The sequence below is a fragment of the Exophiala xenobiotica genome (assembly GCF_000835505.1).
Source record: "Exophiala xenobiotica strain CBS 118157 unplaced genomic scaffold supercont1.6, whole genome shotgun sequence".
Lineage (NCBI taxonomy): Eukaryota > Fungi > Ascomycota > Eurotiomycetes > Chaetothyriales > Herpotrichiellaceae > Exophiala > Exophiala xenobiotica.
Genome location: NW_013562489.1, coordinates 3,407,991 through 3,422,178, shown reverse-complemented (window position 1 = coordinate 3,422,178; position 14,188 = coordinate 3,407,991). Strand labels below are relative to the sequence as shown.

General features: G+C 52.3%; 4 protein-coding genes across 4 annotated transcripts; 2 read left to right on the top strand and 2 right to left on the bottom strand.

The window, feature by feature from the left end:
* The first annotated feature begins 190 nt into the window (after positions 1 to 190).
* PV05_10551 (uncharacterized protein) lies at positions 191 to 5,747 on the top strand. The gene is made up of 2 exons (XM_013456999.1): positions 191 to 464; positions 518 to 5,747. The coding sequence occupies exons 1-2, from the start codon at positions 400 to 402 to the stop codon at positions 5,517 to 5,519; spliced, it is 5,067 nt and encodes a 1,688-aa protein (XP_013312453.1). The 5' UTR covers positions 191 to 399; the 3' UTR covers positions 5,520 to 5,747.
* On the bottom strand, positions 5,746 to 8,133 carry PV05_10550 (uncharacterized protein). The gene is made up of 6 exons (XM_013456998.1): positions 7,624 to 8,133; positions 7,180 to 7,558; positions 6,786 to 7,046; positions 6,622 to 6,674; positions 6,218 to 6,469; positions 5,746 to 6,110 (listed from the first exon to the last, which is right to left on the bottom strand). The coding sequence occupies exons 1-6, from the start codon at positions 7,963 to 7,965 to the stop codon at positions 6,057 to 6,059; spliced, it is 1,341 nt and encodes a 446-aa protein (XP_013312452.1). The 5' UTR covers positions 7,966 to 8,133; the 3' UTR covers positions 5,746 to 6,056.
* An 817-nt stretch (positions 8,134 to 8,950) lies between these two features.
* On the bottom strand, positions 8,951 to 10,180 carry PV05_10549 (uncharacterized protein; the record flags this gene model as incomplete). The annotated part of the gene is made up of 3 exons (XM_013456997.1): positions 8,951 to 9,186; positions 9,241 to 9,492; positions 9,541 to 10,180. The coding sequence occupies 3 exons, from the start codon at positions 10,178 to 10,180 to the stop codon at positions 8,951 to 8,953; spliced, it is 1,128 nt and encodes a 375-aa protein (XP_013312451.1).
* A 1,257-nt stretch (positions 10,181 to 11,437) lies between these two features.
* PV05_10548 (uncharacterized protein) lies at positions 11,438 to 13,788 on the top strand. The gene has a single exon (XM_013456996.1). The coding sequence runs from the start codon at positions 11,562 to 11,564 to the stop codon at positions 13,587 to 13,589; it is 2,028 nt and encodes a 675-aa protein (XP_013312450.1). The 5' UTR covers positions 11,438 to 11,561; the 3' UTR covers positions 13,590 to 13,788.
* Positions 13,789 to 14,188: the final 400 nt, after the last annotated feature.

The following is a 14,188-nucleotide window of genomic DNA, read 5'->3' as shown; positions in this document are numbered from 1 at the left end:
GTTCCGGGTGGCAACCACGTCTAACTTGCCTAGTCAAGCCCTAGCGTCATTAAAACTTGGGCACCCATTATGCGCCGAGTGCCCCAACACAAGAGGCTTGGACCAAAAGTGGCGCTGTGCGTCAGAGGCGACAAAAGACGCATCGTCGCCGTCAAATAATGTCCGCAAAGTCAGTTTAATTTGTTGTCGACGACCATAGCGCTTTCCCCAGACTTCCTCTTTGCCTCCCTGCCTTTTTTGGACGTGCTGTGCTGGTGGATATCTGCTTTTCAAGGGCTGCTTTCTTGCATACTATCGACCTTGTACAACATCTTCTTGTATATTCTATTTCTGCTACGGACATGATTGCGGCATTCCCCGCATCCAGGTGAGAAGCGGTGGAGGTCCTTGTTGTTGAACATGTTCGCCAGGTGTAAAGCACCCATATGGCGCGTCGATGATTTGACGCCTTGTTTCCAAGCAGAGTAGGTTGAGTAGTATCCAATGTCGAGCTCTCCCACTGATCCACGGTCAACAGCTATCTCCAGACACTATTTCCACTGCTAGCATGCGCCATATCTATCCTGCTGTTAACCGTCGAAACCGTACGCCAAAGGCTGAAAAGCCGGCGTCGAAAGCATACCCACCACCTACTCATCGACGTTGATGAAGATGACGAGGTCTCGACAGATGAGGACGGCGATGAAGATAGCCTGGCGAGGCTCACACTGCAGAAAACCCAGAGTCATGGCGGTATATCGATTAAAGACGTCGACAGACCTACTGGCGAAGTCCTGCTTGTCACCGTTGAGCTCCTACTGGTGCTAGGACAACTGGTCGTCAACATTGTCACAATCCTCGACGAAGGGAACCGCAGGAAACGCGCCTCAATAGCAGAAACCGTCGTGTCCGGATACCTTGCAACACTCTCCGGAGCTCGCCTGCTTGCGTCAACCACGACTTGGGAATCTCCAATCAAGAGCCTGTGGAATCACAGTGCTACACTGTATATTATACAATGGCTCAACTTGGTCTGGGTTTTCCGATCAGTCCTCACCCACCCAGTCGATGGCCTGCTCCAAGCTTTGACGATTGTTTCCTTCAGCATTACAACCATCCTCGTCGTCATCGCACTATGTTCTCGAAAGGGGAACAAAGGCGTACTCTTGGAGCATGAAGGTGATATTGAGCCATCTCGCGAGCCGCTTGCCAGTGTTCTCTCTTTGGCAACCTTCGCTTGGGTCGATCCAATCGTCTGGAAAGGCTACAAGAAGACATTAGACCTTGCCGACGTCTGGAATGTAGCTATTTCGGACAAGGCTGAGACGGTATTGGCTCATTTCCGCCAAATCCAGAAGACTCATTCACTTGCCGTCCGACTTCTCCTGCATTTCAAGAAGGAGCTTCTTATTCAGGGCGCATGGTGCGTGCTAGCAAGCGTTTTCATGTTCCTGCCAACACTACTTTTGAAAGCTATTCTTGAGTATCTTGAGAACACCGACAAGATCCCTCGCAGTGCGGCATGGCTCTATGCTATACTTCTCTTTGCTACTGGCGCTGTGCAGGCCGTTGGCGATGGTCAGGGACTGTGGATTGGGAGAAAAATCTGCATCCGACTACGTGCCATCATAGTGGGTGAGATCTATTCCAAGACACTGCGAAGGAAAGCAGCAGCAAGTACCGACTCCGAACTTGACAAAGACAAGACTCAGCCTAAAGACAAGCAATCGCTTTCCATCAGGATCAAAGCAATTTTGAAGAACAAAAGCCCAAGACTCCAGAAGGCTCCGAACGCTGAGGACGCTCCCACGAAGGCCCCGAATACCCAGGCTAACAACGGAACAATCATTAACCTCATGTCTATTGACTCCTTCAAAGTAGCCGAGATATGCGCCTACTTGCACTTCCTCTGGGCTGCTGTACCCGTTCAGCTTGTCATGGCGGTCGCCTTGTTGTACAAGGTGTTGGGCTATAGCTCTTTCGCAGGCATCATCATGATGGTTTTCATACTGCCACTCAATTTGTACATCGCGAAATCATTCCAAGCTGCGCAGAAGAGGATCATGACCGCTACCGACGGTCGAATTCACGTCACGAATGAAGTCCTCCAGAACATCCGAATCATCAAATATTTTGCATGGGAACGGCGCTTCCAGAACAGCGTCAATGAGAAGAGGCATGTCGAGCTATCAGCTTTATGGCGAAAATACGTGTTATGGGCCAGTGCGGCAACTATCTGGAGTGGAGTTCCGATTCTGATCACATTCACCTCCTTCCTCATTTATACGCAGATCGAGAAGCGGCCTCTTGTACCATCCGTTGCCTTTCCGGCTCTGTCGATGTTTTCGTTGTTGCGAATACCTCTGGACCAGCTTGCAGATATGGTGGCTCATGTGCAGGAATCGAAAGTATCCGTGGACCGTGTCGAAAAGTTCCTTGACGAAGAGGAAACGGAAAAGTATGTTCAATTGCGCCAGAGCAGAAGGAGAAGTTTGCCAGCTAGTCGCATCGCTCTTGACAATGCGACCTTGACATGGGGAGCTTCTGGGCCCGAATCAACTGAAGCATTTCGACTGATTAACCTGAGCGTGGATTTCCCCATAGGCCAGCTCAGTGTGATCGCAGGCCCAACCGGATGCGGCAAGACATCCTTGCTCATGGCTCTACTTGGAGAAATGCAATTGCTCAGCGGCAATGTCTATATACCAGGAGGCTCGGTTCGGCAGGATCTGCGGCCAGACCCGATCACAGGCTTGACTGAAAGTGTGGCATACTGCGCTCAACAAGCATGGCTTGTGAATGCTACGATCAAGGAGAACATTTTATTCGCCAGCCCTTACGACGAAGACCGTTACCACGAGGTTATCTCAATCTGTGCGCTTGAGCGCGACTTGGAAATACTTGATGCGGGTGACATGACTCTGGTTGGAGAAAAGGGCATTACCTTGTCTGGTGGTCAAAAGCAAAGAATTTCACTCGCCAGGGCAATTTATTCCAACTCGAAACATCTGCTGCTAGACGATTGTCTAAGCGCGGTCGATGCACACACGGCAAAGCACATCTTCGAGGAAGCTCTCACCGGCAGTTTGATGGCACACCGCACTTGCATCCTGGTTTCGCACAATGTTTCATTGACTATCCCTTTCGCGAGTCAAGTGGTCGTGCTGGGGAATGGCAAGATTACAGCTCAAGGGACTCCACAAGAAATTGCTGACAGCGGTGCGCTTGGTGATGAGCTTTTGAAATCCCGACCTGTATCGAGAGCAGCTTCCCAGGGACCTTCAAGAGTGTCTTCTAACCTCGAGGAGGAGACGTCGAAGCTGTCCGGAGGTAATGGCCATGTGACACCCGGTTCGCGTGGCAGAGATACTGCCAGAATCAAAGCGAAACTCAGCAAGGCGGAAAAGGAATTTGTTGATCATCGACTTGAGGCTAAAGCGACTGGAAGTGTCAAGCTATCGACAATTAAAATGTATCTCCAGGCTATGGGCCCTTGGTACTACTGGATTTTCGCAGCTTGGGGTTTCATAGCTACTCAGCTTGGATCTGTTGCCACAAATCTCTGGATCCGGCAATGGGCGAACGCCTATCATCTTCGGAAGACGCATTCGGCACATGCAGTAGTTCAAGGCTTTCACCATAAAGCGATGGTGTCAACGTCCAGCTTCGGGGGATCGTTGGTTCAAATACCACAAACTGCTGCCACCGTGAGCGTTTCCTGGGCTCAGGCACTCCAAAATGTGGATGCCTGGTATTACCTTGGGATTTATGCGGTCATCGGCGCGGTCTACGTCTTCATTTGTTTCTCGAGGGAGCTCATTCTCTTCTGGGGCTCACGACGTGCCTCTTGGCTTCTCCATGAGAAACTGTTGACGAGTATCCTCCGGGCCAAATTCAAGTTTTTCGACTCGACACCTCTCGGCCAACTAACAAACCGATTTTCCAAGGACATTCAAGCACTGGATCAAGAAGTTGCACCTGTCGCCATAGGCATGCTTCACAGTGCTGCTTCTGTTCTGACCATTGTGATTCTAATCTCGGCGATCACTCCAGGCTTTCTGATTCCAGGTTTCTTCATCACCATTCTGTATGTTCTGACTGGTCTCTTCTATATTCGTTCGTCACGCGACCTCAAACGGATTGAAGCCATTCAACGAAGTCCGCTCTTCCAACACTTTGGAGAGACCTTGTCGGGAGTTGTTACCATTCGAGCCTATGGAGATGAGTCACGTTTCATTCAGGAAAGCCACCTTCGTGTCAACACTCACAATCGACCATTCATATATTTGTGGGCTACTAATAGATGGCTCGCTTTCCGGATTGATATTGCTGGAGCCTTGGTCTCGTTCTTCTCGGCGATGTTCGTGGTGCTCAACGCTGGCCACATTGACCCTGGAGCAGCAGGTCTGGCATTGTCGTACGCCATTACTTTTACACAGAATGTCCTCTGGCTTGTGCGGCTATATGCTGCCAACGAACAAAACATGAATGCCGTCGAGCGACTTCAAGAATATATTAACGTCGAGCAGGAAGCGCCAGCAGAAGTTCCAGAAACCAAACCTGCATCTAATTGGCCTTCTCATGGAGTGGTTGAGTTCATCGGTTACAGCACTAGATATCGGCCGGACCTCGAGCCTGTGTTGAACAAAATAACGTTCCGCATTGAGGCCGGGCAAAAAGTGGGCATCGTGGGTAGGACTGGAGCTGGCAAAAGTTCCCTCGCTCTAGCCTTGTTCCGAGGTCTCGAGGCCGAAGAAGGCAAAATCCTTATCGACGACGTCGACATTGGTCTCATTGGTCTGCAGGATCTCCGCGAGGCTATCACAATCGTACCACAGGATCCCACACTCTTCAGTGGCACCTTGAGAAGCAACCTTGATCCGTTCGAGCTATTTACGGACGAGGAAATCTTCAATGCCCTCAGGCGAGTTCAGCTGATTCCTGGACCAAAGGATGGCTCGGACCGCTCCGCATCTGGAAGTCCTTTTGGGCCGTCGAGCAGATCGCCGACTCTGCGAGAAAATCCGACGCCTGCAGACAGCCATGCATCGTTCTCAGCAAATGGAACCATCAAGTCTGACTCGACCTTGGTACAGGAGGCGAGCAATTCCAAGGACAACAAGAACATCTTCCAAGACCTCTCGTCTCCCGTGGCTGAATCTGGTTCCAATCTATCTCAAGGACAGCGGCAATTGTTGTGCCTCGCGAGAGCGTTATTGAAGGCACCAAAGGTGCTAGTGATGGACGAAGCTACTGCATCGATCGATTACGCAACAGACTCGAAGATCCAAGATACCTTGCGCGAGCTGAAGAACAACACGATCCTTACCATCGCTCACCGATTGCAAACCATCGTTGATTACGACGCAGTGTTGGTTCTTGACAAAGGCGAGGTCAAAGAGTATGCCTCTCCCTGGGAGCTGATTCAGCAGGAGGATGGGCTGTTCAGGTCCATGTGCGAAACAAGCGGGGATTTTGATACATTATATCAATTGGCGAAGAAGGCATGGCAGGATAAGAGATTGGTTGATGACTCCTAGCAGGGTCAGCCGCAGTTCTTAAGGTGCCCAGTCGCATGAGAAAAGTAATTCTGGGTCGTTTTTCAGCGTGGGTGGGTGCCGTCGATTGCAGAGATTGTTTTGTGGCGGCCAAAGTCGCCTTGCCACTGTAAATTCGTTACGCACAGTATGTACATATTCTGAAAATGGCGTGGAAGCGTCAATATTGTTGCAAGAGGCACATTGCCGAATCAATAATTGTTAAACGAGTCTCTGTTCATTTGCTCGCTCTGCACCGTCCTCTCTTTAATCGCATTTTAAAGTCTGCTAGCCTCGAAACAGTGGACAGGTACTACTTTTCCAGGCACTCTCGAGTCTCATGAGTGTTTGGCAGAGGATGAAAGCGATGCCTTCCGGAGGCGTAAGTGGTGACGTTCGCGCCAATGTTCAGCAGATATGTAATGCTAACAGCTCCCTTGGACTTCTGTGACCTAGCTCAAAGGCGAGATGTGCACCGAGTGTGCAAACGGCTTCCGGCCCTCTGGAGCATGGCCGACTTGCCAGGGTTTCTTTCCCACGTCAAGATTGCCGCGTTTTCTGAATCCACTCAATCGCGTCGATAAGGTAGGGCACCTATATGAGAGTACCGCATTGTCAGTTATTGTGTCTCATGATGCCGTGGTGTTGAAGATGGTAAGGGGGTTGTGTGGGCAGAAAGGGGTCACTGTATGGTATCTTACAAATTTCTGCGGATCCTCGGTGGCCGGGAAATGTCCCAGACCTTTCATGCTCTGGAAATTCGCGCCGGAGATCTTCTTCGCGGTCGCCTGGCTCATTTCGGGCGTCGTGCTCCAGTCATATTCGCCGGTGAGGAAGTAGATGGGGCACTTTTTCACGTCGATGCTGGCCACGCGGTCTCTGGCGTCGAAGCCGCCGAAATAGAAATCCAAATCGCCGTGGAAGATGCCGTAGGCTTGGCCCGAGTACATGTGCTGGCCATCTCAAGTCAGTCTCTCTCGTGTCTCCCGCCAGATGCCATCATGGCTGAGTGCGGTGTGGGCAGCAGTGGAGTATTGGGACAGGGAAGCAAGAGAGGCAAGAGTCAAGAGGCAAGGTGTACTAGCGAGGGCCCATGTAGACGTACCCAGATCAGTTGCTTGTTCACCTTTGGACTCTTTGGGGCCATCATGCCGTAGACTATTCAGGCACATTCACATGTTAGCATTCGGCGGGTCTTCTTGTCCTTTCAACAAAAGTGACATTGGCACCGTGCAAGGGAGTACGAGTACTCGGGGTTAGGGGACGTACTCCAGTCAGGATTGAACAACGCCTGATTCACCACAGGTGACTTATCGTTGAACTGTCTGTCCATGGTGAGGTAGTCGCATCCCTGAAGCGGGATGGTGCCGCCCGCTCCCACTTCATCTGCGCGAATGGCGACAGCAACACATACTTGACCAGCCATGCTTGCACCGGAGACGATGGGCTTGTCGAGCTTGAGGGCTTTGATCACCTCCCGGATCGTGCCTACGTATGCCTCTTCGTTGTTGGTGTGGTTACCTGGGATGTCTGTGCCAGATAACATGCGAGTCAGCAGGGTGAGATCCAGATCCAGTTATTAATTGACTTTGCGGCCTTGAGTCGTTTGTGTAGGACGTAGTACCGCAGTACTGCATCTGGAGAGGAAGAAGAGAGGACTTACGATTGCTCCCGGGAAAGCTCCTGCCGTGGGCGGGCAGATCAAATGCGATCATGGTGCACTTCTCGCGCATGCGGGCGTCGTTCATGACGCCGTGGTACTGTCGACTATCGCTGCCGGCGGTGTGCAAGAAGACGATCTGCTGCGGTCCATTGCCGGACGTTTCGTAGAAGACTTTCGTGCGACCCCACACTGGAGCGTTGATGTAGATGTATCTGCCCGTGATGTGGTCCTCGTCGGTCTCGGGCTGTTCGTCCTCTTGGAGAGGGCCGTGCTGGCCGTCGCGCAGAAGCTCAAGCAGGCGAGTTGCGAGATGGCCGTACTGTGCGAATTTGACTTGATTGCCGTGGACACCGACGCCTTCTTGCTTGATGTTCATTCCCTGGTCATAGGTAAGACTTGGGAAGGCCAATGGGTTTAAAGGGACGGGAGAGATGGGTTCTTTACCTGGAGACCAACGAAGCTGGTATAGGGGGCTTTTGGATCCGCGTCGAAGAACTTCTCCCATTGCTGGGGTTGTGCCCGTAGGACGAAGTCTGCTTTGGAGGCTGGACCGGTCGAAGTGCTAGTTTTGGACCCCGAATCGACCTGGACCAGAATGGCCTCATCTGAACCTACGGATTGGACGCCCATGGTCACTGGTTCGATTATCGCCTTGGTGTTGATGAAGGCTTGCCATTGAGGGTCTTTATCCAAAGCCTTGTTGAGCGACGACACGGCTTTGGACATGGCCTGAGGCAGAGATGTCCATGAGTGACTCGTTCCATTGGCGCCGCTGACAGGAGACATTTTTGATGTGGCTCAAGTGATATTGCAGAGTACTCAAGTGGTAAAGGAAAAGTGCAGGGGGAAAAGGTATTGCACGTAGAGCTTCGAAACCTAACCGTCTCAATGATGGGACGTCCTTCACCCTTTTAAAGAACAAGCTTACAATGGCAAGCCTTCTCCGCAAAATGAAGAAGCCGACGGCACACCTCGAAGGTCTCAAATGGGAACAGTCTGCGTCAAAGCACCAAACGACCCATCATCTTCGACACGAAGCATGCGGGGGAAGAAGCTTCTTGAGGCGAGATTCGGACGCCAGCATAGGAAAAGCCCATTTGTCCGCTCACTCCGCTGTCCACAATGATGCTCAGTTTGACAGCAACGGAAAAACCCCGCAAGCGTTGGGAATACTGTGTAGCCGAGCATGGCCTGGGCACGTTCTGGGATGAGGAGTGCTCGTCAATTGGAGAGCTTATAACCGAGGGAAGACTGAGATCGATCGGCATCTTGGGAATGCGTGATGATCCTGATGGATCGCATAAGACGGTCGAGGGCGTGCTTCTAGGAAACATATTGTGGAACATACCATCAAAATAATGAGCGTCGCCGCTGCAAACAATCAAAAGTGTTTGTTGTTTCAGGATCTGACCGACAAGGCTACGAGGCTGACCAATCTCCGCACAAGGAATGGGCTTCACTAGGCTGGAACTGAAACTGCGAGGGTTTTCGTGATCACCACTCTCTTCTGTAAAAGGAGAGGGACATCGGAAGAGCTGCCTGTGCGTGGGACGGTACGCCTCAGAACTTTGACGGTGCTTTACATCAAACTCTGATTCTTTGTTTTACATCATGGTGTACCATTCTAAGTATATATGAACATGAAGTGAATGAGCATCGTCATGCTCTCCTAGCATCCGCCTCTTTCATTCTGTTGGTCCTGGAGTATCGGTGAGCCTTGCAGATAGGATACTGATCGGGAGATGTGAAACTCTCTAGCAAGACTGCATCGTCAAGCACGGTATGATCGAACCATTCTCATCTTGGCAGGTGGCGAGTCGGCTCCTCCGTCAGGATTGGTAACGGCACCCTCGAAGCCAAGCAAGGTGTTCCAAGTATCGGCTGTAGTCTTGTCGCGGGTCCCCAGGGCCTGAATCTGGGCTTGGGCATCACGGCATAGAGACTTGGCGGCATCGTTGGCCTCGCAGACGTTGGTCAGTTGGTCGCAGATACGGTTTGTGATGATGTCTGTTCAGATCAGCATCACGGCATGAGCGAAAAGATGGCGAGGGTGAGACTTACTCGGGTTCAAAGCCTCCTGCTGTCCCTGAGCGCAGAGAGGGTCAATGGGCAAGAATGTGAACTCCGTAGCTGGGCGGCCACCGAGTCCGCCTTCGAATTTCATGGTAGGCACGCATAGGCCGAAATCAGCGCCTGCCACAGTTGATGCTTGGACCGACGAGTCGCCTGATGCAGCAGCTGTGGTTGAGACAGCCTCTGCAGCGGTAGTAGTGGTGGAGACTGCGGCAGCTTCGGTGGCGGTGATGGGGGCTTCTAATGACAGTCAGTCTTTTGTTCACCAACACAATGCAGGTAATGTACCTGTGGCAGTTGGAGCACCTCCACATACTACGACAGCGGCAGTAGTCGAGGCAGAAGCAGCCCCAGTGGAAGCAGCAGCGGTGGCAGCTCCGGCGTCAGAAACAGCGGCATCACCCGCAGGTGCAGCACCCGTATTGCCAGCAGCATCTTGAGTGGTGAAATTGGTGAATCCATTCTCAGCCAGGAGATCGGCAACACTCTTGCCCGTAGCGTCCAAAGGAGTGACTTTGGTCTGGGCAGACAATGCATTGGCAATATCTGAGCCAACAACAGCTGGATCGATCAACTGAGTGATACCGCGGAGGACATCGGTCGCTGGTAACGTAGGGTCATTGCAGATGGTAGGAATTGACTGGACGAACGGATTGAAGTTCTTCTCAGCTGCCACGATGCCAATAGCAGCAGCGATAGCATCAGCTCCTGTCCCGAGCTCGGAGATGATTTGGTCCCCTCTCTTAAGCTTGTCACAAGCATTGGTCGCAGCGAGCAGATCGCTGACGGCAGCACCTGCAATGGTAGCTGCAACACCGGGACGACCACCCTGGACGGCGGCAATGGCGGGAATTGGGATTTGCTCTTGATTGAATCGGGCGTGAGCCACAGCAATAAGAGCCGCGAGGGTGGCCGCTTGGAAATACATCTTGACAACGCGATTGATGATAGAAACCAGGTAAAGAATGTATAGCCAGTTTGAGAACACAAAAAGAGAAACTAGCTCGCCAAAACGAAGGTTGAAAAGAATGGACCGACCAGCGGATGAACAAGAAGAATCAAGAACAGATGGTTGCAATGGAGACGAGGTCGCAACTGCTGGAGGACCACCGCATCTCCCTTTATATACCTACCTTGACCTTGACGTCCTTCGTCCCGGCAAAGCATCCAAGATCAAGGTCAGTGCTCCGTCCTACCGCAATAAACAAGCCCTCCCAGACTAAATGGTGGCTCCCAACCTGAAGGCGAGTCTGTCGAGAGATAGTCGATATTGGTTCTGCCAAGAGTACTCCTGGGTGACGTGCGGCAGCGATAACCGTCTAAGCGAACGAAAAAAGGCTGATCGATAACGTCATGGATATCTGGTAAGGGCTAATCTGATGTTAGCTGTATCAGATCGAGGAGAGAGCTTACCAGGTCAGTCGGTAAAATTGCGGACGCTTGTTGGCAGAACTGTCCATCAGGATGGTCGCTTGAGAGAAAGGCATCGATGAGGCAGAGGTTGTCTCATATATGGCGGACGGTTTCACGTGGGAGGCTAACCCAACCCTAGGTCAGAGGTCGAAACGTATTGCTTCAACCTCGGACTGGACCAAGCTGTTGCTTACCTGGAAGCTCCCCGCAGAGGTGCAGCCACGATCTTGACTCTGCGAAAAATGATCTCAGGAGCTTGCCATGTGGCCGGGCGAGCGCGGTTTCAGGAGTTCAGCGAAACGCCCAGTGACAGCCGACAGGAGACCGTTGAATAAACAATGATCCTAACCTGCTGGCATGACAACAGGCTACGAAGGATACCAGACACATACTCCATTTCGAGCAAATTTCGAGCCTTGCAAGGGGTATGTGCACTTCGTAATGGCGAAGGTTGCTTCGAGTCTCGGAGTCTCCTTGAGAGCACTAACAGCTCCACCGCTTAGCCAGGAGGCATGGTGGAAAAGTGAGTGATATTCAGTAAGAGGTCGCAATTATCTGTCAGGCCCCGGCTATCATGTTATGGAGACTGGGCGAGGACTGTTGTGTTGTAAGAGGAAAAGCAGGGTGTGAGGAAGAGCGTCTGAACTCAGCCTCGTCAGCCTCGTCAGCCTCGTTCAGCCTCGTGGCTTTAATCTTCACGTGACCAAATCAACGTCACGCTTTGATTGGAATTCATTGTTTGCAGCCCGCGTCGCAGTTTCGACCGCAGTCAATCGGACCATGCATTCATATTCCACAAACTACATTATTGTCTAATTTTCAATGCCAATATTGTCGCCTAGAAGACATCATCCGACACTTAAGTCTTCCAGGCTTCCAAGCCACTCCCAAGCGCCATGACGGACTGGAACAAGTTCAAGGTTACAGACCTCAAGAAGGAGTGCACCTCGCGTGGTATCCCTCTTACCGGTCTCAAACTCAAGCAGCAATATATCGATAAGCTTGTTGAATACGAAGCAGAAAATGTTGGCGAGGAGAAGGGCGCTGACTCTGCGGGTCAGGAAGAACAGAGTGAGGCACATGCCAATGGTGCAGTGGAAGAGCCTCCCTCTACGGCCGATGACACAGAAAACGGCGAGAAAGAACGTGCTTCTACAGAGAACTGGAAGGATACAGAGCAGCAACCTCCGCCCGACACTGCCCAGATCGGCGGCGACAATCAGGAGCCGCGTGACGAGCTTATGGCCGAGGATGTTAAGGCTGATATCGAGGAAAAGGACCAGACGGAAACGAATGGCGATATATCTTCCAGAGGCGATGCTGAGAACGAGAAACTACCGGAGCTACAGGCGGGACATATTCGTGTCGAAGGAGACGAAAAGAGCCTTGAAGAGGAGGTGAAAGTCTCGGAACAGCCTCCCGCGCAGCCGGAACCGGGCAAAGCCGGATCGCTCGTACCACAATCGCCCAATGTCGAAGCAAAGGTTGAGGCGACGAAACAGGAATCAGCAGAGGCTGCAGAAAATCTACCCACAGACGCCGGCGCCAAAGAAAGCACACAGGCAGCTCAAGATTCCCCAAGTCGAGGAGCGGAGTTGGCTCAGTCCGACTCGAGCACGCCTCTTCCAGCTGGCGAAGTCGTTGAAGATCAGAGACGGAGAAGAAAAAGAAGCGCTACTCCTGTGCCAACGTCTCAGGAAATTGCGCGGAAGAAAGCGCGGCTGAGCAATGATGGGGAAGACTCGAAAGCCGAACAGATTACAGCATTAAAAGAAATGCAAGCAGCCACTGAAATCGCCAAAGAAATTCGCAACGAGAATGACGAAGCTATCGTGGAAGGGGCAAATGAACAAGCCGGCGCACCCACAGAGCCAGCACGCCGGCCCGATAGTACCAGTCTTCCAGATACCGTGCCAGCAGAGACACACCGCAGGGCACCTTCTCCACGACAGAGGTCACGCAGCCCTCCAGAAGAGCGTGATGTCCCACCTGCGATGCACTTAGCAACATCGTCGTTATACATCCGCAACTTCAAACGCCCCCTTCATATTCCCTCTCTCCGCAGCCACCTCGTATCACTAGCTAAATCGAGCCACTCCTCCTCCGACTCCGATCCCATCAAGGTGTTCTATCTCGACAGTATCCGCACCCATGCGTTCGTCTCGTTCTCTTCAGTGTCTGCGGCATCACGCGTCCGCATCGCCATGCACGGCACTCGCTTTCCAGACGAAAGTATGCGCGAGCCCCTGTTCGTTGACTACATCCCTGACGACAAGGTGCAAAGCTGGATCGACCAAGAGACAGGCGGTGGGCTTGGCGGAGGACGTGGCAGTGGCCGACGGTTCGAGGTCGCCTACGAAGAAGGTGAAAACGGCGTCGAGGCGATGTTCCAGGAAGTGGACACGAGTAAGCCGCAACAGCGACCACCCGTGCAGCCGAGAATGAGTTCGCGCATGTCGATCGATAGGCCAGCGGCGGGCGGTATGCATCCTGACCGCACGGCTTTTGTCCCGAGAGAATCGCCACGGAGTGACTATCGAGATCGCGATCGTGGCCGCACTCCACCACCGACTGGTCCGAGGAGATCAGAGACCAGCGGCCGCGGATTTAAAGCTCTGGATGAGCTCTTTGAGTCTACGACAGCGAAGCCAAAGTTGTACTACAAACCTGTTCCTGAGTCCGTCGCCAGTGAGAGACTTGGTATGTTCCGGAACCTAAGGGTTGGGCACGCGGCGATGGGGCGTAGTGGGGACGAGGGCATGAAGAGGTACTCGTTTGAGCGGAACAAGAACAGGGAGGAATGGGTAGATAAAGGACCCGAGTTTGGCTTTGGTAAACGTGGGCAAGACCGACTGGTGGGAACTCGAGGCCGAGGAGGGTACAGAGGGCGAGGGGACTCGTGGCGTGGTGGGAGCGGAAGATGATCGATCAGGAGATCATTTAATCTTGAAACGCAGCGGAAGTGTACGAGTATGAAAAGAGGATCATGCGCTGCCATATGAGTTTTAACACGTGTGAGGCGCTCTACAAAAGCACTCGCGCTTGATGTAACAGAAGGCTTTGCAAATGGATCGCAAGATACCCTCAGGACATAAAAAGTCTAACGTCGAAGATCAAAATTGACCAAGCGTGGCGCTCTAGTCCGTTTGCCTTAGAATGTGACATAGCTGTTCGATTGGCCGGGATGGTGTGTTGCCGTAATGTGGTATAGACGTCGTGAACTGCTTCGAGATATGCTCCAACAGACGCTGGTCTCTCCAAGCATTAAACATATCTCGATACAATGACGGTTGGCACGGGCCTGACCGTCATCGACATCGCGCGTAAATCTGATTGTTCTAGGTCACCTCCAAGGTGGCGACGTAGGTTGACTGACCGATACGCCTGGCAGTGAATAGACGATTTTGCCTGAACCCGCTTTTGCTTCCCAAACGGGCGTCATTGGCAATTCTGAGGCGATCGCTGTTGCTCATGGAGAGGACAACCGATGTATCCAACGTGGGATGTTCCACGGCGGCCTCCA

What these genes read in the sequence shown, in the direction of transcription:
- PV05_10551 (XM_013456999.1), top strand. Translation starts at nt 400, where the DNA reads ATGTTCGCCAGGTGTAAAGCACCCATATGGCGCGTCGATGATTTGACG. An exon ending in ACGCCTTGTTTCCAAGCAGA is followed by an intron (nt 465 to 517) that starts GTAGGTTGAGTA and finishes CACGGTCAACAG; the next exon opens with CTATCTCCAGACACTATTTC.
- PV05_10550 (XM_013456998.1), bottom strand. Translation starts at nt 7,965, where the DNA reads ATGTCTCCTGTCAGCGGCGCCAATGGAACGAGTCACTCATGGACATCT. An exon ending in TGAACAAGCAACTGATCTGG is followed by an intron (nt 6,470 to 6,621) that starts GTACGTCTACAT and finishes TGAGATGGCCAG; the next exon opens with CACATGTACTCGGGCCAAGC. An exon ending in CCGAGGATCCGCAGAAATTT is followed by an intron (nt 6,111 to 6,217) that starts GTAAGATACCAT and finishes ACTCTCATATAG; the next exon opens with GTGCCCTACCTTATCGACGC.
- PV05_10548 (XM_013456996.1), top strand. Translation starts at nt 11,562, where the DNA reads ATGACGGACTGGAACAAGTTCAAGGTTACAGACCTCAAGAAGGAGTGC.